The sequence below is a fragment of the Peromyscus eremicus genome, chromosome 3, assembly GCF_949786415.1.
Source record: "Peromyscus eremicus chromosome 3, PerEre_H2_v1, whole genome shotgun sequence".
NCBI classification, from domain to species: domain Eukaryota; kingdom Metazoa; phylum Chordata; class Mammalia; order Rodentia; family Cricetidae; genus Peromyscus; species Peromyscus eremicus.
This window is the reverse complement of record NC_081418.1, coordinates 147,871,272-147,898,767: the sequence shown is the minus strand read 5'-3', so window position 1 is coordinate 147,898,767 and position 27,496 is coordinate 147,871,272. Positions and strand designations below refer to the sequence as shown.

At 38.5% G+C, this 27,496-nt stretch overlaps 1 protein-coding gene across 1 annotated transcript in view; it reads right to left on the bottom strand.

Annotated features, from left to right (window-relative positions):
* Pik3c2g (phosphatidylinositol-4-phosphate 3-kinase catalytic subunit type 2 gamma) overlaps positions 1 to 27,496 on the bottom strand; it is a 323,855-nt gene that overhangs the window by 66,386 nt on the left and 229,973 nt on the right. The window contains exons 25-29 of the mRNA XM_059256988.1: positions 26,410 to 26,566; positions 21,654 to 21,763; positions 5,780 to 5,969; positions 5,216 to 5,337; positions 1,671 to 1,779 (exon numbers count right to left, since the gene is read on the bottom strand). Of these exons, the coding sequence (XP_059112971.1) occupies positions 1,671 to 1,779; positions 5,216 to 5,337; positions 5,780 to 5,969; positions 21,654 to 21,763; positions 26,410 to 26,566 (688 nt within the window). The remainder of the gene's footprint in view (positions 1 to 1,670; positions 1,780 to 5,215; positions 5,338 to 5,779; positions 5,970 to 21,653; positions 21,764 to 26,409; positions 26,567 to 27,496) is intronic.

The following is a 27,496-nucleotide window of genomic DNA, read 5'->3' as shown; positions in this document are numbered from 1 at the left end:
GAGTAACAGCAACCCCTCTCACCCCCAAGATTAAAACAATCCATCCCTCAGGAATCTCCTTAAGCAGGAAGGTAAACAACTCTAAATAGCTTTAGGAAGTCCCTGAAACTGACTAGATTCACTAGGGCCCTCCATACCACAGTAAGCAATAAAAGCTGAAGGAAGCTAAGCTGCAAAGAAGACTCTCAGACAGGCCAAGCTGCAAGAAAGACTCTGAGACTAGACCAGCTGATGGGAAGAAGCAGAAACCAGCTGAGCTGCCTGGAAAAGGTTTAGGCCAATGAGGCATTTAGAAAGGACATTCTCCAACCTGCTGAGGCATCTGCAGACTATGCAATGTGCTCCAAGTTCCCAGCTTTGGGAGCTGTCACCCATGCTTGGGTGGGCTTTGGTGATGCGGCTGTCTTTGAGTCATTTCTGCTTCTGTAAGTGACCCTCACCTATATTCCTGTAAGTAACCCCAATGAAACTCATGGTTTACTAAGTTGGACTTTGGTAGTATTTGTACTTAAAAATATCAACACACAGGGAACATTTCCCCTCTCTCTTTCTCTCTCTTCTCCATATTAAGATCCAAAGGAATTTGTTTAATCTTTATACTCTTTCATACATCCCTAGTATCAGTAGGATAATTACCATCCCTGCCCAGTAGATATTCATGATCTAATTTATATAATGTTAGTTTACACAGCAAAAGAGCTTTTGCAGATAAAATCAAACTGAAGGCCTTGAGATGGTAAGTTTGTCCTCTGTAGTCCAACCTACAGTCCTCTGTAGGCAAACCTAGTCTAATGACAAGCATCCTTCTAGTGGAGGCAAAAGGACAGTTAGAGCCAGATAAAAAAGTGTGATGGCAGGAACTGAGTTCTGAATGTGCCACTGTATTGCTGGAAGAGACCATTTAGGGCAGTGGTTCTTAACCTTCTTAATACTGTAACTCTTTAATACAGTTCCTCAGGTTGTGGTGATCCCCCCAACCATAAAATTATTTTGTTGCTACTTTATAACTGTAATTTTGCAACTGTTACCAATCATCATGTAAATATCTGATATGTAGGGTCTGATATACAATCTCCAATGTGGTCATGACCCACAGGTTGAGAATCTCTGTTCTAGAAGATGGACTATTTCAGAAGGAGCAGGTCTACCAATACCTTGACTTCAGTCCCTAAAGTCCCATATTCAGATTTCTGAGTTCCAGAACTGAAAGAAAATAGATTTGTGTTGCTTCAAGCCACTTGCCTGTTGTACTCGGTCACAGTCCCAATGGAAACCTAGTAGAGTAACATGATTTTCCTTACCCATGATCCCTCTGTTGCTTGTTCCTTCTCAGGACATTACCCTAGAAAAACTGTTAAATCCAACCCCAAGTTAAATGCTTGAAAGATACTGTCTGTCTCCTAATCTGTACTTTTTATATCAAATCTGGAAGAAATCCATGCTTCTGAGATTCCAGAGCATCTATGCATTTTGTGGTCCATTTAACTCAGATTGCATCATCTAGGCAAGGTGAAGTTGAGTTCTGGACTTCATTTCATGGACTTCAGACATGCTAGACGTACATGCTTATTGAGTGAAGAAGAATGCTGACACATTTAAAACTACTTTTGGTAAAGATAAGTCAATAGTTGACATTTGCATAAAAGTGGAAAAAATAAACTGTCACATACATTGGCGACTTCATAAGACCCAGTCAGCATCTGTTCCAGGTAATGTCTTAGATCTCTAATTCTCTTATGATCCGAATCCGTAAATGGTAAGTGCCACCAATGAGGAAATCTGTTTTAAAAGAAAGAAGTGGTACTTCGGTCAGTAGGAAAATCAACCTCTTTTGGGGTAGTCACAAAGTTAACCGCTGTACCAGTGGAGGGCCAAAAAAAAAAAAAAAAAAAAAAAAAATTAGGAAAAGCCAAGATGTACAGAATTAATCCTAGCCATTTCATAGACACAATTGTGGTAATTTGTGCTACTTTAATCATCACTGATATCAGCACTAATTTAATTTAATGTTAAATTAATTTAATATGATCTTTATTACTGTATTTATAGCAGACTACAAATGTTTCCTCCCAGTACATGTAAGGGCTAATACATAATTTCTGAAATTAATGTCTTAAATTTTTTCAAAGAGTTCTGATTGTACTGTTTCTTAGGGCTCTTGACAGATATTATTGCATGATATAAATTAGACATGTCATCTAGTAGCATCTGCTTCCATCTGGCCTCACTCTTGTGAGTCTTCACTCTTGTAGCCTCACTCTTGTGCGTCTGACCAGAAGGCTTCTATGTGATCTACCTGAAGACTACTTGGTGAGTTGGATTTAATATCAGTTGTTCGGTGGGATGACCTGTTAGTGGTCCCATCTGGTAATATATTTTTATGCTTAATTGTATCTTTCTAGAAACTTACTGTTGCCTTTACTGATACTTCTGCTTTTTAGTGCAGATGAAGGCCTGCCTACAGTGCTTCCTGGAAGGAGAAATGAGAGGGTGTGTGAAGCTTTTTCAGCAAGCACACAGAAGCAGGTGGTGACTTCAAGTCAGGGCAGTCCCTGCTACTTGTTTTTGTTGTTCGTTTGGAGACAGGGTTTCTCTGTGTAGCTTTGTTGCCTGTCCTGGAACTCACTTTGTAGACCAAGCTGTCCTTGAACTCAGAGATCCACTTGCCTCTGCCTCCTGAGGGCTGCGATTAAAGGTGTGCACCACCCCTGCCTGGTATCCCTGCTACTTGTTAAAAAGGTCATGAAGGTGAAGAATGGATAAATCTATATACTTAAATTATTACCTAGTAACTAAGTAACATTTAATATTTTAAAATAGTTTATTAATATAAGGATTAAATTAGTAAGATTTTTTGGTCTGTGCTTACTTATGAAAGTTAGTACCAATATGTAATTAGTCTATAATATAAAGTAATTAAACACATGCACACATCTTGTGGCAGTTTTGGAAATGATCTTGGCAATTAGATTGCTTAAGTTAGTTTTAAATATAACTCATACTTCTACATGCAAAACTTCCATATTTGTATAATGAAACAATTCAATCTTTGTGATGTTTTATAGATACTGAAAATTCTGAGTATAAATATGTGCACAGAATTGAATTGGGCAGTACTAGTGTCGTTCAATCCATCTAAAGCTCATCTACTACATGCCATGTGGATATTGGTTAGTGAAAAGTGTCTTTATGCTGTTTTACCTGACACTACTATCATATCCTCTCTAATTTTGTTGAGGGGAAAAGCAGGCAAATGAAAACAACTTTTTTTTTTGTTTATTCTTTGTGTTTTTAAGTCCTGATTTGAAAATAGAGTTGTTCTAATAATTAGGGTAATTTATTTTCCCAGTACTAACACCAGGGTTTCCTTTTCCTTTCGGTTTGGTCCTGTATGTTTTTTAGATTCTGGGAGAACACACAATAAAATTCTGAGGCTGAGAGGAAAGCATGAAGAAAATCAGGAAGAGGAAAAAGAATCTCACCTCATCCAGCAGACGAGTTTAATGAAAGCCATTCGTTCTAAGAAAATCTCCCAGCCTGCGTACACTTGGAGGGTACCGGAAGTACGAATGGCTCATTGGAAGCCCCCTATTGCAGGCTATGACTAATTAGAATTTCATTCTTCCTGACTGTGACTTCCTGATTTTTTTCCTCTGTCACTTAGGGCTTCCCTCAGTAAATGTAAGAGTCAGAGGAAGTCTTGTCCTCTTTTTCATCTCTATGTATGATCTCCAATCTTGGCTCCTTTGGGAGTGCCAGCCCACAGGAGCCGCTCAGGGCACACAAGGCTAAATGACCCTCCCTCAGTGAGTGCCTTAAATGGTTTGAATATCAACTTAGCTTCATTGCCAGGCAGCAGTCATGTGCAGAGCAGAATCTTAACTAAGGCTGGAAATTGAGAAGAGGCATGTGGAAAGAGGTGCTTATACTTCTGAAGTTCTCCACAGTACACAAGAGGCTTGAAAGGGCAGCCTTTAACAGAGGTTAATTTATAGTGTTTCATGACTGTTAGTGGATATGATGACAACGCTCGATGTTGAACTTTGCAGCTGAAGTTTGAAGATTTTTGCTCGTGTTTCTTTTTTCTGATTCTATTTAAAAAAAATCCTAAACCTGTGCGTAGAAGTTTCCAGAATGAATGCACTTTGCTCTCATGTTCCTGAACTGCTGTCTAATGTCTTGTCTTCTAGGTATTAAGGATGTTCATGTTTCAGAATGTCTATGACAACAGCAAGCATACCTTTTCAATATTCCAAAATAGCTCTTCACCCATTGATAACTTGTATGTATGTTTTAGAAGGTGACTAAACCAAAGAACAAATACAAATCTACATGTGTAAAGCATGTCATGTCATAAGTGTCCACTAACAACATTAAAGGTTGGCTCGCTTAACAAAAACCCTAGTGCAGATGAAAGAAAAATCAAAATTTGGTTTGTCTGACTGCCAATAGCATAATTTCTGGGGAACTCACAATTTTCAAGTTAAAATACAATTTTGCTATACACAAAAATCAAAGACCTAAATTTGCCCCTTTTTAACTAACAAATATTCCAAACTAGATGAACAGTAGTTGTTCTCATTGTAACTATAGTTAGCTATGTTTAATCTTTTCCATTGTTACAAAATGATCTCAGCAACTCCTTCAAAATGTACATGAAATAAATAACATTTAGGTCATGCAAGTTTAGTAATTAATGGTTAAGAAAACCTTGGCTTGAGAACAGCACATGTGAATTATAAATAAACCAATTGATATTATTACACCCCCAGCACAGAAATTCCCTATCCTTCTTTATGTATATATTTGTGTGCTCATATATGTTTCTAAATTTCAGTTATTGTCAAAAGAGTCGGCATGTTGATTTAGTTCTGACTTTCAATTTCAATTCCGTTTTTATAGAAAACAACTGAGAAGATTAAATTTTAAAACAGGGAAATAAAACAATTTTTCCCAATAAGTGATAAAAAATGAAAGAGGTTCTGATTTTTTCCCATCTACAAAAATCAATGGCTGGAAGCAAAAAAAGAAAATTGCCAACTATGTTCTGCTTTCTGCTGCAAAGGGCTCTTTGCTCAGGCTCTGCTGGGAGAGCGTCCTGCATCAGACACTGCGTGTTGTTCCCAAGCAGGAAATCTCTTCTTCGCCATCATTTTCCCACTTCGCTCAAGAAAAAGCTCTGAAGGCCAAATAAGGTGAGGGGACTGTGCCTTACTCTGGGAGAGTCAGCGATGAGAATTGCTTCTGAATTTGGCTGTGAAGTCTGGAAAACTGCTCAAATGACTTTTTGATCAGGCTTTTCCTGTTGTCACTGAGTGTCACCTCGATCAGGTACAGCTGCAGACCAATAGGCAAAAATCAAAAGATGGAGATAAAACTTGTCATAGATCCTAAAACATGCTTTTAGGTAAATTAAACGAAGAAGGAAACTTTCTGCTAAAAAATTATCATCAGAACTGAGGGACACAATTTGTAATGCCATGGTTACCTATAAATAAAATGTATGAGGATACCATAATTTTATGTTCTGGCAACATTGCCTAATTTCTGCTGTCCTTTCTTGCAGACACTTTAATTAGCTCTTGATTTATATTCTACCACAGGGTAGGAACAGTTCCCTCTGAAGGTTCTCTACTAATAGCTCTGGTTGTTATGATTTTTCTTAAAACATCTCCTTAATGGCAGTTCTTCACTTGGAACTGATTTTCAATTTGCATAGTAAAACCACCATGCCTTACAGGGATGTGTAGCAGAGTCTGTGGCACAGATTTTGACTTACGTTGTTGTGCGTCTTGCTGAACCCTAATATTGTGGCTCTCTGAATTGTCCTGGTTTTATGCAGGATGCAGGATTCGTGAGGAGGAGTCTGAGGGGCAGGTTTGGCAAGGCTTGTGGCTGGCATCTGTGCCAGTGTGTGGATCAGGTTGTTCAATTTAACTGGGAAACACTCCAGACTTTCCTTTATTTTCCTAGAGAAGTGGAAAAGACAAGGCAGTAAGAAACACTCCCTCTATCAGCTAGCTTCATTTATAATTGGGCCCCTTATGTTTGTCAGATGCATGTGTGTTTGGAAGGGTGAGATGAAAATTTATATATACAAACCCCAGCTATTAAATATTGTGTTCCTATATATCGAGTTCACATCTGGAAGTTATTAGGAAGTAGAGAAGACACTCTCTTGGTGAGATAGAAGACATCATCATATTCTGACAATTTTTAGAAGTTTGTTTTGGGCCAGTGAGAGCTGAGCAGATAACAGTGCTTGCAGTTGAGCCTGAGTACCTGAGTTTGATCCTGCTGGGTGTCCTCTGACTTCTGCATGCGTGCTGTGAGCACAGGCGTGAACACACACACACACATACACACACACACACACACACGTCACGAGAGAGAGAGAGAGAGAGAGAGAGAGAGAGAGAGAGAGAGAGAGAACAGACTTTGCATAGTGTCACACATCTGTAATCATAGCATTGGGGAAAAGTGGACAGAGAAGGAGGGAGACACACACACAAAGAGAGACACACACAGAGAATACGCACACACTCAGAGACAGACAGACAGACAGACACACACACACAGAGTCAGATTCACACAGTGAGAGAGAGATTCAGACACATACAAATTAAATAAATAAATAAATAAAATGAAATTAATAAGTTATTTTGTTTTGTATTTTTAGATATTATGATGTTAAACAAATTAATTGTAGTTCATATTCATTTAAAACCTAGGAAGTGAGGTAGGTCCAAAGCTGCCTAACACCAGGCATGGGCAACCTGCGGCCCACATGCAATCCAACACAAATTCACAGACGTACAACGTTAGGAGATTACTTTTGGTAATGCCTTTGTTTGGTTCTGAAGCATAAATTCTGTAAATGACATTCTGTTGCAATGTCCAAAGGTTGAACATGCACACCCACTCCTTCCCGCCTCCTCTATGTGAAGGATTCTGATAACTATGGCTCAATTTCATTGTTCATTTTTATTTTATTTCTGTATACTTTCATTCCTCTACAAGTTGTCTTAGAAAAATTCAGTACACTATAATAATATATTTAATGCTTAAGTACTTTATATGAACTATTACTCACTCTATAGTGTTTTTTTCTTTTTTGATTGTTTTGATTTTGGAGTTTGATCTTGAAAGCATAGTTTTTAGTATTCTAATGATACGATGATCTCTTAACATGAAGTTTTCACCCGTTCTTTTATGATATTTTTCTATTTATTCCCTTCTAAGAGCAACATTGAAATTTGCTAGTTTCCCTTAGCTCTGCCCTATTTTCCCCAGAATGATTGGCAGTATTAACTCATCAGTGCCAGAAAGCAAGCGGCATGCCCATTCTCTCTGTTACATTCCCCAGTTGCCATTGCCATTGTTTTAAAAGATTCGCTTTTATTTATATTTGTGTGTACACTGTAGGATTTTATACTGGATATGAATGACATCATTTTCTATCCCATAAAATTTCTAAATGCTTCTAGATTTTATTAAATTTCTTCTTTCCATTGAGGTGAAAAATAAGGCTTTCAGTTTAATTGCTTAGTGGCTGTTTGAATATTTATCTTGTAATCATTTATCTGAACTCTTATCTGAAATCATGTTCTTGATAATCCCTTGGGATTGTTTTAATTGTTATCAAATTCAACAAGGGAAAGAAGATTATCACATAGTTTCACTATCAGTGAGGAGGCTTCATGTTTTCCCTGACAATGGGAATGCTTATAATTTTTCACTTTCAGAAGTATGATATTTATCTACATTTCCTTTCATTGTGAACTTGCTAATGTTTTGGGAGATGAATAAATATAATCAAGCATGAAATTTCCAGGTTGGCATGCATCAACATTATCACTCAATACCCCTTTAGAACCAGTCCACCAGGAATTAGATGGTAACAATGTATACTTCAACCATGTTTAATAATGTCCCCTAACTTTAGAAATATTCAGACTCATTTATCTTTTCTAGTCTCTAGCTCTGTTTGGATAAGTTTCAAATTTTCCCATTATTATACATAAATCGATGTTAAAATTTGCTAAAAATCGTTGAAATACAGCTCTGATCCCCATTACTCATTTCCACACTCTTCATTATTTTTGATGATATTCTTGGAACTTATAAATTCATGAATCTATGCTGTAGTACAAAGTATCGACTTTAAAGACAGGAAAATAATATAACAGTATGAGTGTACTACCAGTCATTATTTATGAGTATTTGTCCATTTCTTCATTGGTTCATCCATCCAGTAAATGCTTACTGAGTACTTTGATGTGCTGGAGTGGGAGGCTCTCAAGAGTGATGCTGTGCACTCAGCCCTCACACAGCAATGGCCATGAACCGTCCATCTTGAGTTCTGATGCACTCACTTCCCACCTGTGTGGTGTGTAGGTGCTCTGCTCTCACATTGTCCAGGGGTTAGAAATTTTAGGAAGAGTGGGGCTCTGTGAGTGGTTTCTGCTTTCTTTAATATGTATGTGTGTGTGTCATGCATGTAGGTGCCCTTGGAGGCCAGAAGAGGGCATCTGATCACCTGGAGCAGGACTTACAGGTAGTAGTGAGCCACCAGACCTGGGTCCTGGACACTGAACTTGTGTCCTCTGGAAGAGCAGTAAGGGCTCTTAACTACAGAGCTATCCCTTCAGCCACTTGCCTTTGGTTTTGAGGCAAATTTTCACTCATGTCTGTAGTGGGTAGCCATTCCAGCTTTGATCTGGAAGTTCCAACCTCCATTGAGGCTTCGGCAACTGTCACACCTACAAGGCGGGGCCAAGGGAGGCTCTGAGAGTCCCGGGATCGGGATGGGTGAGCGCGAGCTTGGTTCCTGGACCTGGACGGTGGAGGTTGACCAAGCAGAGCTCCAGAGAACACCGCTGGACTGCGATATACCTTCCCCAGGCCCCGACCTACCTATCCCTTCATTTGTAAGTTACCCACTAGATCAGTAGGTAGAGCATGAGACTCTTAATCTCAGGGTCGTGGGTTCAGGCCCCACTTTGGGTGCCAGATATTGGCAAAATTATTAAGGCCACTCCACGTAGTTAAAAGGAAGATTTATTTAGTGGGTAACTTACAAATGAAGGGATAGGTAGGTCGTGGGGTCTGGGGAAGGTGTATCGCAGTCCAGGGTGTTCTCTGGAGCTCTGCTTGGTCAACCTCCACCGTCCACAGTCCCGGAACCAAGCGCGCGCTCGCCCATCCCAATCTCGGTCTCTCGGAGCCTCCCTTGGCCCCGCCTTGTAGGCGTGACAGTTGCCGAAGCCTCAATGGGGGTTGGAACTTCCAGATCAAAGTTAAAATGACTACCCACTACACATATCCACCTCTTTTTACAGGTACCATACCACATATTGTCATTAAATATCACCTATCCAGGAGTTTGCCTTGACAGCAATAGGATTCCAGCCTCTTTGGCCTGATATATCCGGATAACACTGGATATATATGTATATGTACACACACACACACACACACACACACACACACACACACACACACACACACGGAACACTCTAGGACTTACTTTGTTTAATGGCACTACTAGCAGGAGTATGCAGAATAACTTTTTGGCTTGGGTAATAGTGGGAGGGGGGGCTCATGCATGTGAGGCAAGTATTCTACTACTGAACTATGTCTCTAACCTTTATGCAGAGTTTTTTTTTTTTTTATAATAAAGACCCAAAGCTACAGCCAGAAGAATCGCAGCTCTGAGAACACCCCCAGACATTCTTGATAAAGAATGTTTAACTCCCCTGCTAGGCCCGGCTCTGTGCACTGGGGCAAACGGCTGATGGAGCCAATCAGAGTTTTGCCCTCAGGAAGTCTATGCCCTTTGGCAAGCACCACACTAAATGCTTCATGATAATCTTCTTATCTTCCAGAAAGACAGTAAAATTATTTTCTCTGTGGATAAAAACAAAATCCAAGGGAGGTTCAGTGCCACCAAAAAAATAAAAAAAATAAATAAAATAAAAATGTAATCTAGGAAGTTGTAACCAGAGAGTCCCATTCATATTTCTCTAATTCCGAAGTCCTAATTCTGTTTATGAATTTTTGATAATGAAAAAACCTTTTAATTTTGTCTTAACAAGGAAAATAATCCAATAGGTTTAGTGTGGAATTCCCTGGTGTGGTAAAGGCTGTGAAATGTTCAGTCTTTGATTTTTACTCAGGAATAACATGTAGGCAGAAAAAAACCCAAAACCCTAACAAATATTTCCAGAAGAGATCAATAATCACATTTCTTAAACTTTAGACTCTGTATTTCTGTTTGTTTGATTGATTGTTGCTTCTGTTTTGGGGGACCTAAACTGGCCTCCAACTTGAGATCCTCCTACCTCAGCTTCCAGAGTGCTTGGATTGTGAGCATATGCTAGGATACCAAATATGTTCTATCTTAAAGTGTCTATACTCTGTATTCTGCTTCACAGTTAATGTGTGATTTCACATAATATTATATATTAATAGTTTAAATAAATTGCTTCTCCTTAGAAATAACTGCCTCCAAAAGGTGCCCTAGGAATGTATGCATGGGTAGGTGCTGAATCTCTAGCTCTGATCTTCATAGTAACTTCTGGAACAATGGAAATTTCTTTTAAAATTAATTATATTTTTACATGTGTGGTATATATATATATATATATATGTGCTAAACATGCATATGTGGTTTATGCATATCTGTATATGTGTGTGGTATACATGCATAAGTGTTGTGCATATCTATCTGCATGTGTGTGAAGGTCAGAGACCAGCATTGAATGGCTTCTTCAATTGTTCTCAGCCTTTTGTGACTATCACTGAACATGGGGTTTACCAATTTGGCTAGCCTAGCTTGCCATCAGGCCCAAGAAATATCTTCCTGGTTCTGCCTCCCTGGTGCTTCGATTACAATTGCATACTACCACATCCGCATGGATACTGTGGATTGAAACTCAGGTCCTCGTGCTTGGATGGAAGCACTTCACTAACTGAGTCTCTACTCCAGTGCAAATTACATAATTTCGCATTCACATTTACACATATGAGGAAAATCTTTTTACTGCATATAAGCCAGAATGGCCACTGGGGAGTGTTACCATCAGGGTGTGGAACAGAGTGATGTGTAAGACCCTCCAGCAACCCAGGGGGATTTCTACCTGAGCATGTTTCTTATTACAGTTTAAATTATTTATATGCTTTGGTGGTTTGACAGAATATAGTTTCTTCTGACCAGTTTCTTTAATAATCTGAGGGAAATATTTATCCAAAGATTTTCTGTGAAGACTTCGTAAGAGTCACTCTTTATGTTTCTACTTACATTGTAATTTTATCATTTATAAACAGAAGGGCTTCATGTGACTCAAACTCACCAAGAACAAATTTGTCCTTCATCTAAATTGTAGGCTTCACTTCATTGCAGGGATTCTGGTGTGTGTAATAAACACAGTACTGTACGTTGTTTTTGCATTGGGGTGTTGATTGTCCAGCTTGCTCAGCAGTTCAGGGGAATGATAAATTGATGCAGCTTTTGTCATAATTTCTTTATTCCACAAGGAAAAGCAATAATCCAGCATTCAATTTGTAACTTCTGAAATGTCTGTCTAGCATTTTTTTAAACTTATGTTTATAAAGTATGCCATCACACAATTCCTTTTTTATTATATATATATATATAGTTGAAGTTTTCCTGTGTCCACCCGGCTCCTGCATCCTTGTGTTTCTGCAGCCACTCAGACCCAAATAAACACACACACACACACACACACACACACACACACACACACACACACACATGCTAATATTATTTAAAACTGCTCGGCCATTAGCTCAGGCCTACCACCACTAACTAGCTCTTACACTTAAATTCAGGTTATTTCTGTTAATCTAGATGTTGCCATGTATTCTGTGGCTTTACCTGTGTGCCTGTTACATGCTGCTCCCTGGACAGTGGGCTGGCATCTCTTGACTCAGCCTTCCTCTTCCCACAATTCTCTTCTCTGTTTGTCCCGCCTATACTTCCTGCCTGGCTACTGGCCAATTAGCATTTTATTTATACAGAGTGATATCCACAGCATATATATGTCAAATAAACTATATGTATATTTTTATTATATATATGTCAAAGATATTCAAGCACATATTTTAAGCAAAACAGTGTTATTTAAAACCTTTTCTATAGGAACAGTGGTTAAGAGAGACAGCTACTCTTGTAGGACCTGGGTTTGTTTCCCAGAACCCACACCAGGTGACTCCCAACAGCCTATAACTACAGTTCAGGGGATCTGATACAGTCTTTTAGCATTTGCACACACATGGTACACATACATACACATAAGCAAACACACACACACACATACACACAGAATTTAAAGCATGTATTCAACAAATAATCATTGCAGTACATTCTGTGTGCATAAGAAAAGATACCTCCCTAAGCATTTTATTCACAAAGTGTCTTGCTGTGGCTCAGGCTGGCCTTGATCTGCTCCTTCTCCTGCTTCAGCCTTCTGATTGCTGGGAACACTTTTATTTTTGAAAACTCAATATTAAGATGTGTCAAAGAGAACTCCTAATAACTGGTTGTACATGTATGCAATGTATTTGTGTAAATGCAAAACAAATTTTTTTGTTTTATCCTTTGAATAAAATAACATATATCATGTAAATTCTTATGGACTTGACAGGTTGCCCACATAGCTTGGGATACATGGCCATAAGCATGTGGATATTTTCCTTATAATGGTCTTTCCAGTAATCTGGAGACATTCATGCTAATGAGCATTTACATTTGTCCAGCATAAGCAGGCCAGTAGGAGCTATACACAGGATTTAATTTTCATATTATTTGGCATAGTTGTATGCTGCAAAAATCACCTGTTAAAGAAAAGTCAACTCTGTTTGTACTGAGCTCACTAGCCCTGCTTACAAGCTTAACATCATTCCTAATGGTGAGGAGCTTCTATGGAGTATACTTGGTGATTAAAGCATGCTATTTCTCAAGGATCAAAAGAGGTAACATAAATCATTAGAAGTAGTATATTAGTGTGCAATACTTCCACTACTACCAAATAAATAGGGAAATGACTGCATATGAGTCCAAAAGGTAGCTGACTGCATGTGGGAAGAAATGAGGGGAATCAACTGTGTAAACCATTGGCGTAGTGAAATCTGAGTCTTGGTAAAGTCTCTTCAGGTCCTGTAAGAATGCTATCACGTGACTATTAGAGTATCTAGGGCTGTTGCTGCTGCATCTGCATCCTCCTCTTCATCTTCCTCCTCCTCTCCACCTTCTTCTTACTCCCCCTCTGTCTTTTAGAATTTGATTTTAAAATCACTTAATTTTATTTTTTTGAGAATTTCATATATGAGCACTATGTTAACATTATCCCTCTCTCTCTTTTCTCTAATTCTTCCCCCACAAAGCCCCACTCCTTTCCAAATTCATGCCCTTTTATTCTTTATGTATTGTTGTGACATCTATCTATCTATCTATCTATCTATCTATCTATCTATCTATCTATCTAAATTTATCAATACAGCATACTGAGTTCATTCAGTGTTGCTTCTATGTTTTCAGGGCTGACCTCTTGGAATTGGATGACCTGTCAGGACATATCCCTGAAGAAGACTGATTCTTCATCTCTCACTAACCATGAATTGCCTCTATCTTCTCTGGGAATAAAGCTGCGAGAAATGCCCCCTCCCCCAACTAGCATGTCAGCTGGTGTTCTCATATTGATGTTGTATTTAGGCAAGCACAGTGCTGAGATTTCCTGGCTGCAGTTGCCCTGTCACATATAGAAGACACTCTCTCACAGCAGACAGAAAATCCTCTTAAATATCTTTGCTGTTTTCCAACTTGAAGTTTTAGGTCTTCAGAATGAATGCCATAGAGTTGGTGAGTCCTAAGTAAATGTCACAAGAGGCTCCTTACTGAATATAAACAAGAATCTCAGACTCCTTAGCCTCAACTATAAAAAGCTTATTATTAGACCTTCTCATGGAGGCACATTGTAAAAACTGATTAGATCTGAGCAAATAGAATGGAGAACCCAGGAGATGGGTGGTGGTCTACTCCAATTACAGAGTACTGTGCCAGGGAAAGGACAGCATTGAACCATATCCTCAGTGCCAGGGGTACTGAGGATGCTGAAATTAATTGTTATGCAAAATAGGAAAGTAAATCTTAACATGAAACAACAGAGAAGATTCAACAGCAGTAGATGGTGTTATAATAGAAGTTATAAAATTCTTTAAAATATGAAGAGATATATTTAGAATTGGTGGTAAGTTACTTTCATGAATTGCTTGTTAAGTCAATAGAATAGGCAGCTCTGTGTGCACAGGCTCAGGACTTGTGTTGCCTGTGAACTGAAGCACAGAACAACTGTGCAGGCAACAGTCATTAACCACTCTTGTCTGGGATACTCCTTTCTTTACTCGTGATTTTTGGTACCTTTAGTTGGTACATTAAACTTTTCAAATGCATTTAACCTTTAGACTCAGAGTATTCCAGAAAATTCCAAATACCATTTTTATTACTCAGTAGCTAATTTTATCCTGTCTTGATATTCAGGCAAATTGGGCAAATCGTCAGAGATGTTCCTATTGTAGAAATTTAGACTAGCAACTAAGCTGTCACACGTCATACTGAATGTGGCTGGCTAACAGAATGGGAAGTACAAATATTGTAAAAGTTGTTATACTGGCAAATAAAAAATAAAAATAAAAAATAAATAAGGGCTCAGAAAATTAGTGTAGTTTGAGTTATAATGATATTAAAGAACCATGAAGGGCTTTCACAATGACAGAAGGAATTCTGAGAACACTCTTTGAATTTGTTTTCTCAGTTTTAAGAAATGTTGAGTGCCTTGGTTGTTACTCTGTCCAAGTTCTGTTTGCTCCTTGTGAGCATTCATCTCTGTAGGTATCAGCAGTTAAACTAAAATAAAGGAGATTTTGACCCTTATTTGTGAAATAAAACAGTTACATTATGGAAATTTGTAAGACACTAAGTACAAATTCTAGTGTAATGATAAAGGAACTCAGGGATCTACACCCCCACCGTGTTCTTTTGCTTAGGTCTGGAGAGAAAACAGTTACAAAGGCATGGGACTATGTTTGGATGTCTTTGGGCATGAAGCCTTGTCTTGTTATTTGGCCATGAGATCCAAAGGGAGAAGGAGGGGGCACACAGGATTCTCTGCATTGTGTCTGTAGTTGTGGTGGCTCAGGAAACTGTGACTCAGATGTGAGTCCAGGCGCACACTTTTAGAGGCTGTCAACATCTCCATCTTCTTCAGAATCATCTCTTCTGGTGACACAACATTTCTTCTACACAATGGTTACTCCTAAAGCTGTTCTCCAAAGTGCCAAGTTGAGAGAAATGACTCTGAATTGTTTTTTGGCAAGAGTACCCATAACAGGACTCAAGCAACAAGCTCCACAGACTCTCATATGAAAGACCCATCCAACAAGAACAAAGACAAGTACATAAATGAATCAGGTGTCTCTGTGAAACTTATACCAGAGAATGTCACAAAATTGGTAGTGGGGCGTAGCTCATGATGGGCAAGACAAACAAAGCAGGCCTCTTTCCAGTTGAGACTAGATAGGTCCTGTTGGCTTATGACACTGTTGGCTTATTGTTTGAGTCTGTGCATGTCATTTATCCTTCAAATGACGGATTTTTTTCTTTTATGTTTGAAGTTTTGCATTGTTTCATATTAGCTTCTAGCTGAAGAATGGTAGATGGTATGTTGTCTGAATCATAGAATCTGCATGGTAGGCCAAAGGGGTCTCTGGGTATCCATGGACAATTTCTTCTCTCAATTTTGGAGAGGAAAATGGATAATGTGAAAAGCTCTGTCTAGATGTGGGAGGGGAGGTGGGTGGTGAATCTATACTTATCATTCCAGTCCATCTGTGAGGAAGGTTATCTGTTTCTAAGGACAGCTAACCAGAGGGTTGAGAGTGATTGAAAATTCTGAAATAACCCGTTTGGACAGGATTTTAATGGATGGTTTCCTTTGTTGCCTAGCAGTGGGTGTCTCAGAGATATTCCATGAAAGCATCAATTTGCAGGGGCCTGAGTCATGATTCTTTCTTGATTCCATTCAGCGATGCTCCTCCTCAAGAAGGGGTAGAAGGGAGTTAGGGAAGAGAGAGGCATTGGCAGTGATGTGAAAAAAACCTTTGCGGCCAGCAAGCCAGTTTTATTTTTCTTTTCCTCTCTATACCATTAATTACAATATAATTTTCAGTGCCTCACAGCATGTAACATCCTCTGAAATACTACTTACAATCAGCTCTTGACCTGAATGCACACACCCAGGAGTAAGGAAGCAATCTGTGCTGCTTAGTACATCCAGATAGAAGGAGTCAGTTCTGGCTTTCAAGTCACCAGCACAGTTGAAAGGGGAGCCTTCTGATGCTAACAGTGTAGGAAGGATGTGGGAACTTAGGGTGACCATAACGGTACATCTCACATGTCTCAGTCCTTACTCACACCCCCCAGCTGTGATCCTGGTGACAGTGAGTAGGTAGATTCTCTTGTCTTATTTTTATCTGTAACTTGGTAATTACTTCAGAATAAGCAGCAGCACAAAAGGCTTGGAGAATCTCAGAACAAAGGAAGAGAATAAAAGAATATAAACATAAGAGACTATACGTATCTCTCTCAAATACAGTATATAATTAATAAAGTGTGTGTGTGTGTGTGTGTGTGTGTGTGTGTGTGTGTGTGTATTTAATGATCTCCATGGAAACAGCAAATACCCATGATGGGTTCATTACAGGACTTGCTTCTTTTTCCGTGAATAAGCATTTCTTTTTTAAGTTCTAAAATCCATGTAATGTTTGAGAACACAGCTAAAGAGGACAATATGATTTATACAAAAGTACACTTGAATATTCCTGTGACCTCCACAGCTACAAGTTCAACTAACCATGGGCTAAAAATACTCTGAAAATAATTTTTTCTCTACAGAACATAGACATATTTTTCTTTCTTGCCATCAGTCTCTGAGTAACACAGTAGATTAGGTACCATTTCCATTGTATTAGTGTAAAAGTATTTATATATTAATTAATGTATTACATATTATAATGTAAGGTTATATACCATTTCCATTGTATTATTATAAAAGTAATCTAGAGAAGACTATGGAAAATAAGAGGATGCTGTAGGTCATGTATACACATTATGTCATGTTATGTAAGAGACTTGACTATCTTTAGATCTTGCTATCTTTGGGAAATTCTGGACCAAGTATGTTTTGGGTACTTAAAGATGGTTGTAAAGAGTTACATATAATTTCTAGCATTTATCAAAGTCCTAAATGTTCTACCTAAGTTGCTTTGTCATTTACAATTGACTTAGATTTGTTTAAACCTACACTATTCATTGTTTAAGGGTTTAAAGAAGAAATAATGTATACTTTAGAAATTCAAATATTTAAACAATAGATCATAGGAAACAGTTTTTGTATTGTAAGGAAATAGGCACAAATGATAGATATTTCTGGACCTTTTATATCTAGTTCTTTTTTGTGCTAGATGGAATGTGGACTAGGAAATGTCCCTGAGTTGTTCATCCTGCCCAAAGAACCTGAAGAAGACCTGAATAGACACATCAGACTACTGTGGAATAATCCTCCTGCACACTGTGAATATGTATTACTCTCATTGGTTAATAAAAAGCTGACAGGCTGGTAGCCAAGTAGGAAGTTAGGCAGGACAGCCAAACTGAGAATGATGGGAAGAAGGAGGGTGGAGTCAGGAGTCACCAGCCAGCCAGAGAATGAGTGGGACATACAAAATGGAATAGAGGTAAAAGCCATGAGCCTCGGGGCAGCACATAGATGAACAGAAATGGGTTAAGTTGTAAGAGCTAGTTAGTAACAAGCCTGAGCTGTTGGCCAAGCATTTATAAGTGATCTTAAGTCTCCATGTTGTGTTGGTTATTTGGGAGTAGACAGTTGGGACAGAAAATTTCTGCATACATCAGACCTAAAACTATAAAGATGTTATACTAAAACATTAGGATATAATACACTAATGAGACTCTTGAGGATTATGAAAGAGTAAATTTCATGGGAAATTTTGCTGAGAAGAAAATAGAGACATAATTTTAACCCACCTGGGAATGTGGCAAAAGTAAGACAAGAAGGAAAGGGACTTCTGGGAACCACTGCAGAGGAATCCTGCATGAGTCTCCAAAGGCAGCAAGTAGAGCAGATTTTGCACAAAAACATCCAAGGAACTCTTAATGGTGAATAGAGATACTGTTTTTTGGGAGGGGTTTCTATCTTTGCTGAGGTTAGAGGAATTCAGATGTGAGGATAAGTGCCTGTGGAAGGGTGAAGGACATCTTGATTAAACTATGACCTGGATTATGGAGTGACAGGTATCTGAGAAGCTGTAGAAGAGATGACCTTGAGCCTACAGACTCCTGGTTGATACTCCACATTCTAGAACCTCATCACACGGCTGTGCCTCTTGGTACCTATGTCTTGCAATTTGGTTCATGTCTCTTGGGTTTTGCTTTACTCATCTAAATATGTAGTTAGGAATTTTGCTACTTCACAGGGTTTTTATGACAATGAAAAGCACTTACAACAGGGCCTGACACATAAGAAGCACTACCTTAGGTGTTAACTTATTGTTAAATGTCTTCCATATACTTAATTGCAACTGGACATTTCAATTGCACTTTCCCTCAAGTAGGGCTTGTTTCACATTCAGATATTCATAGGAATATCTTTACTTTACTTGGGAGAAACTGATGTAGCCAACCAAAATTTTAGTTGAGATGAAATTATGCAAGACAATATATAATTGTAATACATAGTACATAAAAAAAGCTTATCCTGTAGAATCATGAGAGGAAAGATTAGTGAGTGCTGAATAACAAGGTTTCAAGGGTGATATATTATTTGTCTGGAGTTTCATGTTTAAGTAGGATTGAAAGTATGGTTACACACCCCTCTAAAAATTTATGATTTATATATGAGACAAATAGACAAATACAGGATGAATGTTACATCATGAAAATTATCTATCCTGGAAAAATTTACATTGGGGGTAATAGAAAGAGATAAATATGTTTTGAAAGAGACACTCAGATGAGAAGGGTAGGAAGGAAGAGATAAGGAACGGTAAGATGAAGTGTTGTTAAACACAGGGATGATGTATTCTATTTTACGTAACTCCATGCTGCTTAATCCTGAAATGGAGACTGATTCTAAACCTGCTTCTCTACAAAGTGGTAGAAGAAAATTCAATCAGAAAGAAGAGCATCTGCAGCTGTGCAATTGCCCTGGCAGAGGTACAGCAGTGGTTCAGGAGGATAAATCCACTGCCATGAGGTTGCTGGTTTGGATCTGCTTCCTGTACTTGGGCTGGTCCCTTTGAAATGGACGGAGGCAGTGAATCAGTTTTGGGAAGATCATTCATACACAAGATCAAAAGAGATGGGCAAGATGGGACTCTGGCTAATGAAGTCTGTCCACAGTTTCTTCTGGCCAGGGTCTGATAGTGCTTTCTTTACTTTAGTATCTATGTACCTATGTGGTAGGAAGGCCTATTAGTCAACGACTGTACCATAATTACCCAAATAATGGCATGTGTCATCTCAAACACAGGCCCTGCAGCCCAGACACACACTGCCTTCCTTTACTTTTTCTGCCTCCCCTCTAAGCTATTCCCAAAGTCTCTATCGTGCCCCACTTCCATGTCAATCATTCTGTCTGTCACACAGCAGTGCACAGAAAGGACAAGACTCAACTGGAATCTGCTCTTGAAGAAATAATCTGATTGGGGGTGCTATTTGGGTACCATATAAACATACTTATTCTGCATATAATTAATAGGACCAGGGGAAGTCATCTAGGTTAGAGGAATAAACTCCTGTGATATGATCCCTGGAGCTGCCTTGAGCTCCCTGTACCTGCAGGATTTGTGTTGTGTGTCCTATTCTTTCCAAGGTGAGGTTGTGAGCCTTCCTGGGTTCCTATACCTGTAAGGCGAGATAACTTGAGCTCTCCTGAATCCTGAAAACCAAGGGGCTATGCTACTTATGCCATAAAGCTAGTGACTAGCCATACAATAGTCAATGTTTGTGATTTTGTTTTCTATCTATCTATCTATCTATCTATCTATCTATCTATCTATCTATCTATCTATCTATCATCTATCTAATCTATGTGTATGTGTACTTAATTAAGAGATTGTTTAGTTTAGTTGTTGCTGTTTTGAGACAGGGTCTTCCACTGTAGCCCAGGTGTATCTGGAACTAACTATGAAATCCAAGCTAACTTTGAATTCATGGCAGTCCTCCTGCCTCAGCCTCCTGAGCTGAGGATATTTTTTAAAGAATGAAAAAACAAGCAAACAAAAACCCCTACCAGTCTTTCTTAATGCATCTCTAATGGTAGATTAAAAAAATAATAAATAGGTATCAGAAAAGGTGCCCCCCTCTACCAAGGGGTACTTGATGTTACTTGGTAATATCATCTAGTTTCCAGAATTGACTCCTGGGAAGACTCCAGAACAGAAAGATGAGACCTAATCTGAGCCCCTCTTGCTTCTGTGGATGGTGGGGAAGACCCTTAACCCTCTGCATCTTGGTTTTCTCCTTTGAATTTTTATTGTCACAATCATCAATATAAGGACTCTCATAGTCTATCATTCTTTGATTCTGTCATTTGTCTTAAATTCCACTGCTAGTCATGCTGCCTGTCTACCGAAGTTCATGAGAAAAAGTTCCTGATGTGAGTGAAATTCTGCCCTCTTGAAGCCTCACTGAACCCTTGCAATGAGGACATACTCTTTATTGTACATTATGGAAATGGGGGGATTCAAACCCTGGAGGGGTTTTAATTTAGCTGATGTTTCTTTCCGAAGCATATGCTCCAGCGAAAATAATGCAGTCTGTATTGAAAATATCAGCGAGTAAGAGATTCAAGTAAGAGTCACTCTGAAGAGTCAAGGGAACAAAAAGTTCTGTTTGCTTTCCTTGAGCTGTGTACAGGAATAACTACAGTTGACATTTACTGAATACTAGAAATAGTCTGAGCATTATACTGTACATTCAAAAAGAAAATCAATGTAGGGTGTTCCATTATAAAAACCACTGTCCTTTGCCCAGAGCCTTGGCGTCTAACTGATGTTCTCTGCATTCTGGTGAGACTCTTACCTTGAAGTACATCAGTGTTTTCCAGATTTGCTTGATAAAAAATAGATTAAAGCTAGATGACAGTCACAGGTCTTTGACTAAATATCCCAATATTTGTATTGTCTTGCAGATGAAAGTACAGGGCTCATTTCTCTTCATAAATCTCTTTCTCTAAATTGTTTTTCTGGACAGAGTTCAAGTAGAATAACCAATTTATTTATGTCAGCCCTTGCTCTTTGCAACGACCTCTTATTGAGCAATCTGCTAGACAAAGAAGCTAGTTAGCAAACAATAGCATCTGTGGAGACACCAGCCAAGGCCTTCTGCTCATAGACACGCACACTTCTCTGTTTCTGTTCTTTGAAAATGGGGGCACAGATGGTTCTAGAGATGTCAGCTTCATACCAATGACTAGTTTAACCTGAGATCACCTCAGATGTGGAACATATGTCAACACACATGAACACACATACACATTTGTAGCTCATCTTACTTGGTAAAATGACTAGTGGCTTCCAGATCTGTGTCTTGTGGACGGAGATTGTTATATACGTATTTTAGGTCTTCAGTTCCACTTAGCTCAGGCAGTCCTGCATGCAGCATCTTGATATCAACAAAACCCAAAACCAAAAAGGAAAGAATAAATACAGACAAAATCAAACTTACTTGGATCACTCTGGTGATAGACACACAAACATTTATGTTTGTTTTAATGTGCCTTTCATTTCATTTCATCTGCATGAATGAACATCATTTCATGCTTTTGAACCTCTCCTAGTTAGTGGAGGAATATCTATCTATCTATCTATCTATCTATCTATCTATCTATCTATCTATCTATCTACCTATCTATATATTTAGATATCTATCCATCTATCATGTATCCTATCTATCTGTCTGTCTGTCTGTCTGTCTACCTACCTATCCATCCATCCATCCATCCATCCATCCATCCATCCATCCATCCATGCATCCATCCACCCGTCTATCTATCTATCTATCTCTCTCTCTCTCTCTCTCTCTCTCTCTCTCTCTCTCTCTCTCTATCTATCCATCCATTCCTGTCTAATCTATCATATATCTATACAAGCTGACACATTTAGACTATAACAAATCAGATGAATCCAACTCTCTCTCCATCATGTGACTGACTAAAGGTAACAAGTCCCAAGTCTACCCTTTATGTGTCCCATCCCTTGGAGAGGAGTCATTGAGTGTGGTAATACTGGAGAATATGGATGGCTCCATAGTGGGTCCTACTTAACCCTGTCTGTTCTCTGACCCACTGCAGTGTATTTCATAGGTTTTGTCTGGAGTGCCTGGGTGATATATGTAGCTGGGGTGGTGGAGAAGGGAGAGGACAGCTATAACAGGTACGAATGAACAGATACAAACACTGGGTGTATGAGTCATTTGTTCTAAGGACAGGACTTTTGTTTCTATTCTGATATTAAGCCCAGCTCTATTTTGATAGCTTCACTTAGGGAATCTGTGCTCTTTCCTTACCATATAGGGAATCTAGAAAGATTTCCACTGAGAAATATCTGCTATAATAATGGTAGTGATAAACATCTGAAACTGGGTGAATGGTCCCTGTGTTCTTTGAGAGTCTTCCATAATAGTTTATATTGATTTTTTTTAATGGGAGAAAAGCTGATGAAATACAGGCTTTTATGCTAGTGAACTCAGCCAGCAACACACTCGGGTCTCCTACAGATGTTCCTTTTAAGCAAGATGGGAATTACATAGATTACTTTTTGCTTGCTTTCCCCATGAGGAAACAAAAGCACTGCAGATATCTGGCAACAAGATGCTTTCTGCTGAGGATGGGTCATTAACTCCACATTGAACCCACTGAACGCCTGTGCCTTGTGATCTTGGGTATTGATTGTTTGCAGAACCCAGCCTTGATGACCTGTGCCAAGTATTTCTCAACTTGTAACTGGGTCATGGTGTAGTGCACTGAACTGTGTTTAAAGATGTCAACATAAGAGTCAGAATGGAAAAAAAAAGCCATATTAAATGTGTATGGAGAAAGCAAGCTTTCACAAATTTAAACTTGGTTTTAATTTTAAGAGAAGCTTTAGCTAGAGAGTGTGTGGTCCTGAAATAGCCACTGAAGACTTTACAGAGTCCAACATTATCCACACTGGAGTAAAGCAGGGGAACTGGGAGGTAGATGACCAGAAACTGAGGCAACCACACATCACAATTTTGCGAGAATTTGTCTGTGGGATTAAGTGGTCTGCATTGCTTCCAATTCTTATTTCTGTTTCTGTAAGAGTCTAAATCTGAGATTATCACTTAGTATGTATGAATGACCTCCATTGCTAATTTTTCACCCTTATCCTAAAAGTCGTTCTAGATTCAATTAAATCTCAGGCAGGTGTTTGTATATCTCATATCCAAAAGTTCAAACAGCTGTTTTTACTATTTGTGTAAGAAATTATTTCAAAACAGGATTAAATCACTATATGTCAAATTTAAAAATGTAGTGTGTGTGTGTTTGTGTGACACATTTGTGGGTGGGTGTCCATGGAGGTCAAAAAAGGGCATTAGATTTCCCTGAACTGGATTTACAGGTCATTGTGAGTTGCTGCTGGATATAAGTTCGTACTGGCAACTGAACTCGGGTCCTTTGCAAGTACTCTTAACCACTAAGCACTCTCTCCAGCCTCTTTATTTTCCTTAAATTAAATATATTACAACATTTTTGATGTTGTTGTTGGAGACAAGATAGCCTTGAAACTGTAATTTTCCTGCCTCAGCCTCCTGACTGCAAGAATTATAGGCACTAGCCACCATGCCTGGCCTAACATTTACATTTTTTAATGACTAATTAAAAAATGATGAATATTTTTAAAGAAATGCAGAAAGTTTAATAAACAAAAAAATTCTGAACAAGGTGTTCCTATTCATTGAGATGATCTGCTATTATATTAACCTATCATGCTTAATTGTCATCCAGCATAATTTAATGCCACTGGAGAAATAGTTCCATGAAACTTGACTTGCGGGTTTTTGTTCTGGACACCTGCATCTGGTTAAGGCACTCATTAGAGCTGGAACTATTCTTTTTCTATAGTTTCTATAGTGTGATTATCACTTACAAATGTTGGAAACCTCAGTTACTTATATACACAAATTTTATCATCACTATTCAACTGAAAAATTTAAGAATCTGGGTCTAATATGTTAACCTATCATTTACAGTTTCTGGCACACAATAGGCCCTTGAGAGCTCATGGATTCATGATTAAGATCTTGACAGAGTCCAACTAGACCTTCTTGAGTTTAAGAGGACATTAGAGTTGATAGTGCCTGGATAGTTATTATATAAATAAAATCAATTTTGTGGATTTAGTGCTCATAGAGTTTTCTCTGTATTATGGAATCAGCTTATTATAAACTTTAAGACATCCTGTAAAAGCAATAGAGTATAACACAATTGGGAGCTTGGACACAGACTGACAAATGAGAATTGCTGGTTATAGTTGGAAACTTAACTTGGAGATCCTGAGGCCTGGGGATGCAACTCAGTGGGAGAGCTCTAGGTTCAATTCCCAGTGCAGGAAAAACAAACAAAACAAAAGGACACATTAAAATATCTGAATTGTGAGAAGTAACTAGTGAGATTGAGAAACTGAATCTTCAGCTTTAAACAATACTAATACAAATTAAAATTCAACACAAGCATGTATGATCCTGTATTGGTCAGTACCCTTTCAATTGATTGATTGAATGAATTTTGAGTCAGGGTTTCATGTAGTTCAAGCTATCCTCAAACTTGCTTTGTGACCAAAGATGACCTTGAACTTCTGGTCCTCCTGCCTCTTTCTCTCAGGTTCTGGGTTCTGGGATTACATGTGTGTACCGGCACACACCTAAAGTGCTAGGTAGGCACTTTATCAATTGAAATATATCCCTAGCCTGACAGTATTTAAATGAAATTAACAATGATCTCATATTATCATATTAATTAACTGAACTCTACTATATGGCAGACACTATCATAAGTCCTTTATGTTAATTATCAGCTAGAGTTATGAAAATTAATCTATTAATACCTTAGCATAATGCCTGGTCCGTATGATACATTCATTACTAGGTCATTTATCCATCAATTCCATAAGATAACAGCTATTATCCTCATTTAACAAGGAAACAGTATTTAGGGTTAAGTCTAAGTACACCCAAAGAATGTAACCATTAAAGTACCAAGCTGGCATTCAAAATCAGAGAGACCCAACCACCAAGTTTGTCTTCTTACTATTAGCAGAATTGAATATTCTAAGCCAGTCGTGTTTGATAGATTCCAAATCATACATTGATGGACAAGTGGTATACTACTCTTTTACAGGCAGATTACCATGGATGTATGCACTCAAAGAAATCACCACATCATTCTCCAAAAGACATTTCTATTGGGTTCTTCTTCCCTTATACTATGTGACTATTCTTCATCTCTTTGCAGTGGACACTGGAATGAAACACAGAGTCCTCCGTGATCCAGAGAAATAGGACCACAGCTCAGTAGACCCGATATATGCCACTAAATGCATCAGTCTGAAGTCCCATCACTAATTAATCAGTCACACTTTTAGACTCATTTTGCTTTGAATTAAATTTGCATGTATGTGTCTGTATGTGGTTATGGGCCTAGTTGCATGCAGGAGAGTGCATCAGGTCCCTGGAGCTGGAGCTACAGGCAGTTGTGAGCCACCTGATGAGTGTTCTGGGAACTGAACTCAGGTCCTATGCAAGAGAAGTTTGTATTTTTAAATCACTGGGACATCTTTCCAACCCCAGAGTTTGTATTCTTGACCCTACATTTCTTAATCTGAATAGTGGTCATGTGCTCAAAGGCAGATAGATATTGAGACAAGGAAGCCAGGATGAATCTACCTCATCTACATCATGAGGTTGACATCGTATGCAAATCAAATAATTTTGAGGCAGTTTTCAAAAAGGGACAATGCAATCAAAGATGTTATTTTAAAAATGACTTTCCTTGAACCTTAGTCAGCCCTACACAGGAATCCCCCCTGAATGCACCACCAGTGCCATGATGATAACATCAGATGGGACAACTATAAATTAACATTGAATTGTCAAGAAACATGTTCAGTTGTTCACTCCATACTATTTTAAAAGCTCTTTGGGGAAACTCCAACCCATTAGGAGAAATAGATCACTGGAGGAGACACAAATGAAGCTCAAGACTGTTGTTATTTCTCCAAGGGACTTACCATTTCTAGAAGGCTCAGGATCAGTTGGCTGTGTTTCCTGATAATGTTATAAGCTCTGCAGCAAAGCTCCACAAAGTCTTGAAAATGCTGTGTATTTTTTCCACCCTCGGTAATAAAGTACTCCATCTCTGAAGTAAAAATGAAAGGGGCTCGGTCCCTATAAATAAAAAGTTAGCAGTTATGAGGAGAAGATGTGGTTTTTAGGGCTATCATAGGTAGTTACCACAATGTATTTCCTGTCAATTTTAGTCCAGTGTGGGTCATTGTGGATCAGTGCAAAAACTTAGTAATTGAGGGCTTTGAATAACTTGGCTGCAGTAGAGAAGAAAGCATAAAGATTGCTACGACATCCATCTATATTGTCTTAAATTAATTCCCAATTACATTTGGACAGAATGTATCTACTGAGGGACCATGGGCTCTATAAACAGCACAAGTTAGAGCTGCGCAAAGTCGTTACTGAAAGTATATTTATTGATGCATTTTGAGATGATAGAACTCGAGTTCAACATTACAGTGCCTTAAAAACCATTTTCTTCCCTGGGAAGGCGGACTTCTTTGGATGAGAGTTTGGATAAAAGTTAAGATATTATAATAACAAATTCTTCCAGAAGATAATTTATGAAACAAAAACAACAACAGATGTAATCAATTCACTGTCATATGCTTAGCGAACAGGGTGTTTTCTAAAAGATAGCCATAATTCATTTCACACATGACTCAGTAAAAACACTGAGCACACAAAGACATTGCAGACTGTGTTTTCACACAAGTCATACTGCCACCTGTAGTCCAAGGGATGGAAAAACAGGTCAAATTTCTCAAATTGTTGTTTGAGACATGATAACCCTGAGATGAAATGTTAGTGTCTCTAAGAGAAGCAGGTGGGGGAGGACCAGACTGGGTGTCTTTAACTATGAGGTCTCAGCAGTTAGATCAATGAGAAAGATTTTACACCAACTTGTCTTACAGTCTTCAACAGCATCTAGATGGGGACACAGATATAGGTAAACTAGAACAAAATATGTTTTAAATGTGACAGTCTAGGTTCAAGTAGGATTGCACCAAGTTACAACTGAGGGAACCG